At 47.7% G+C, this 3235-nt stretch overlaps 1 protein-coding gene across 1 annotated transcript; it reads right to left on the bottom strand.

Moving 5' to 3' along the window:
- Positions 1 to 1322: 1322 nt before the first annotated feature.
- LOC144100971 (uncharacterized) lies at positions 1323 to 2839 on the bottom strand. The gene is made up of 3 exons (XM_077633921.1): positions 2692 to 2839; positions 2362 to 2607; positions 1323 to 1725 (listed from the first exon to the last, which is right to left on the bottom strand). Exons 2-3 carry the CDS (start codon positions 2417 to 2419, stop codon positions 1427 to 1429), a joined length of 357 nt encoding a protein of 118 aa, XP_077490047.1. The 5' UTR covers positions 2420 to 2607; positions 2692 to 2839; the 3' UTR covers positions 1323 to 1426.
- Positions 2840 to 3235: the final 396 nt, after the last annotated feature.

The following is a 3235-nucleotide window of genomic DNA, read 5'->3' as shown; positions in this document are numbered from 1 at the left end:
CATAATTTTATACAGTCATTGAGCACTTGTAGAAAAGTGACTTATATTTAATGTACGTAACACTATCGATGCACTAATCTTAACACTGCTCGCATAGTTTTCTCATTAAGTGACTCAACTGAACTGTCTTTTTTATTGCAGGCATGCTCAAATGCAGTGGCCTCTACGCAAAACTGGAGAGGCTGGTGGGACAAGGGATGCATGACTTTATCATATATGGCGACCCTATGGTGGCTGCACCTTGACAGCCACACAGCTGGCATTCAGTTATAGCATGAGTCGGGTTCGCCAGTCTGTAGAGTGGGGCTTCGGGAAGGTAGTTGCTGAATTTGCGTTTTTGGACTACAAAAAAAATCAAAAGCTTCTGCGCCAGCAAGTCGCTCAAATGTACAAGGCTGCCACTATCCTTACAAACTGCCCTACATGCATGTATGGCAGTCAGGTGTCGCAGTACTTTGGAGTCGTTACTCCTAGCCTGCTCGAGTACCTGGGGTCGCATTCTGTGGCACACGCATGAATGTATTTTTTAAAAAGAAAACATTTGACAGAAGTCTGTCTGGTTGGGAAAATTAATTTAGTAGAAAGATGATTGACGCCAACCAGGTTAATTTTTGAAAAACACGACGTTTCAGGACTGGCTCGATCCCTTCTTCACGGTGTGACTATGGGCGAGGCGCAGCTTGGCTTTTTAAGCCCTCGTGTTGAAGACCTACGGCTCAGTGGCCACAAACCATGGATGTAAGAAGAAGGAAGTGTCCCCAGTGAGCGATTAACATTCCTCCGTGTCTGTTGTATGTGCCACGACTCCAGCAGAAGCCTCCTGCGCTGGTTAGCCTCGGTTTCCAGTACAATAGTGCCGTCAAAGTCAATTCGGTGGTCACAACACCAACATCACCAGCATCGCTCCCACGGGCACTTGGACCAGGAGCTCGTATGACGCTGCCAGCGACACCAGCCTGAGCACTTCGAACTCCACCTTGACGCTGGCTACCTGGATGCCACTAACTGGAGCCATCCAACGCTTCATCAGCACCGAACCGTGAGCACGAACGCCGGACACTAGTAGACTGGGTGTTCCCGGGTCGTGTGTACTGGTAGTCTTTGTGTTTTGTGTTAGTTTTGTTCGGTAGTTTTGTGTGCTAGCGTTTGTGTCACGTAGGGTGCATTAAATGTGAGTCTGTGTGGGTACATCTGTCGCCTAGTCCATTCTTTGATCAAGTTTTTTTTTTTCTAATTGGTGTCAGTGTCAACCATACCCCTGTGTGTGTGCAGCTGCTGTAATAAAGAGTGATTTTTAAGACGTACACAATGTTCAAATGGCCTTCTGCAGAGTCAATATCCACAGACTTTTTATTTATTTTTTTGTCATATTTTCAAGTGTTCCAATCTTATTCAGCAGATTTTCCATCAGGCCAAAAAAAGTTGCCTATTGGGCTGCACCCATGCGGCGCTCGCCTTCCCTCTCACGCCTTTCCTCGGCGCGCTCTTCTGCCCGTAGGCGCCTTTCTTCTGCCTGGTCTTGGGCTTTTTGCGTCATTTCATTTTCTTTTAGTTGAAGTTCTTTCAGGGTTCTCTCCTTTTCCCAGGTGAGACGCTCTTCTTCTAGTGCAATGCGCCTAGATTCTATAAGGAACTCTCTTTCCTTAATGAATTCATCGTGGCGCATACTTTTTTCAATGAATTCGTAATCTGGCTGCTCTTGCTTTGCAGCTTGAGTTCTTTTCCCTGTAGGGTACAGCAGTGAGAAAAAAATTCAGGCTCAATAATGAGACATAAAAGTAACTGCACACATTTGATTTCTTTACGGTGAATTTCTGCCAGCTGTATTCATTTCTGAGTTAAAAACAATTAGTGTTTTCAGTTTCCCGTACATGCAGCAAAAAACAAATGAGATCACACTGCATTAAATGTGGGCACATTGCTTGACACAAAGTTCAATGCTGCACAAGCATAATAAACTGCTTTTTACATACACTTCTGCTTCAAACAAGGTAACAGAAATGCAGGATGAAATTACGCACATTCTATGCTTAAGCACACTGTATCAAAAATGAGGGCTATCGATACAAACTTAAGTTAGATGAAGTAAGTTATGTAGATGGTTGACGGCTGTGCCCAAGGTTCGAAGTTGTGGTTGGCCACACGTGCCACCTTCAGTTACCGAAAATACATAGCATTCAAAGGTGCTTAATGACTATTTATCATAATGTACTGTTATGTTAAGTGAGACCAATTCACAAGATGCCTTCATGTTTGCCTTTTAGAAAATTGCTGAAGTCAACATGCTCTACAGTGCAGAGAGCAAATCACTGCTTATGTGCGGCTGAAAAGTTACAGCTGACTACCTGGGAAAAGACTTACCGGATTTGCGTGTGGGCTCGCTCCTAGCTGACCGCGACGTATAATCATCGTCCTCCATTGCCTGACGAGCAATGCTTCCCGGCGAAGGCGTTGGGCTGGACGCGGGCAAACCGTCGTCCGCGCTGAGCTCGGCCAGAATGTCGTCCCTGGCGAGCAGTGACGGCTGAGGTGCCTCCGGGACGGAGTCCTGATCGCGGTTGCCGATGATTTCGGCGAACACCTGGGACGCCGAGGTTTCGCCAGGAGCTGCAATCGTACCAATAAAAACCGGGAAACCCGATGCAGGTGCGTTTTATGCAAAAACGTCGAGGTAAAAAATGACAGACTTACATTCTGCGCGCAAGCAGGCAGAGTGCTGAGGACGCTTCCTGCCATGTGCGCCTCCGCTGCGGAGTCCCTCGCAGATGCCGCTGCGCGTTTCATGCCCGCAGGTGCACTTCGGTCCCAAGAGCTTAACAGGGCTTTCTTAAAAATTTTGATTCTGTAGCCATTCCCTTTGGCGATGGCGATGATTTCCTCAAAGAGCTGGTCCTGTTCAGAGCATTCCTCCTCGGTTCCGGACCTAAGAAGTAGCACCAGTGAAAACACGTTTGTACAGACATTCCTGCCGTCATATTGCACTGTGCACTGTAGCGAAGTGACCTTACCTGCTGAGGCTTCGTCGGTCCATATCCGCGTAGTGCGCAAGCAGCAGGTCCATGCGGTCGCGCACAGTGCGGGCGGTGAAGACTGTTTTTCGCTTCTGACAGGCGCAGAGCTATTTTACTCCAGCGCCCTGCATATCGCATGCAGTCCTAGTAGGGGTTGCAGTCCCTCACATCGCGCAACAGGTCTAAGTCGTCGCTTTTCGCAAAAAGAAGACGCGGTGCTGCCC

This window comes from Amblyomma americanum, chromosome 1 (assembly GCF_052857255.1).
Source record: "Amblyomma americanum isolate KBUSLIRL-KWMA chromosome 1, ASM5285725v1, whole genome shotgun sequence".
NCBI lineage: Eukaryota > Metazoa > Arthropoda > Arachnida > Ixodida > Ixodidae > Amblyomma > Amblyomma americanum.
This window is presented reverse-complemented; position numbering and strand designations above follow the sequence as displayed.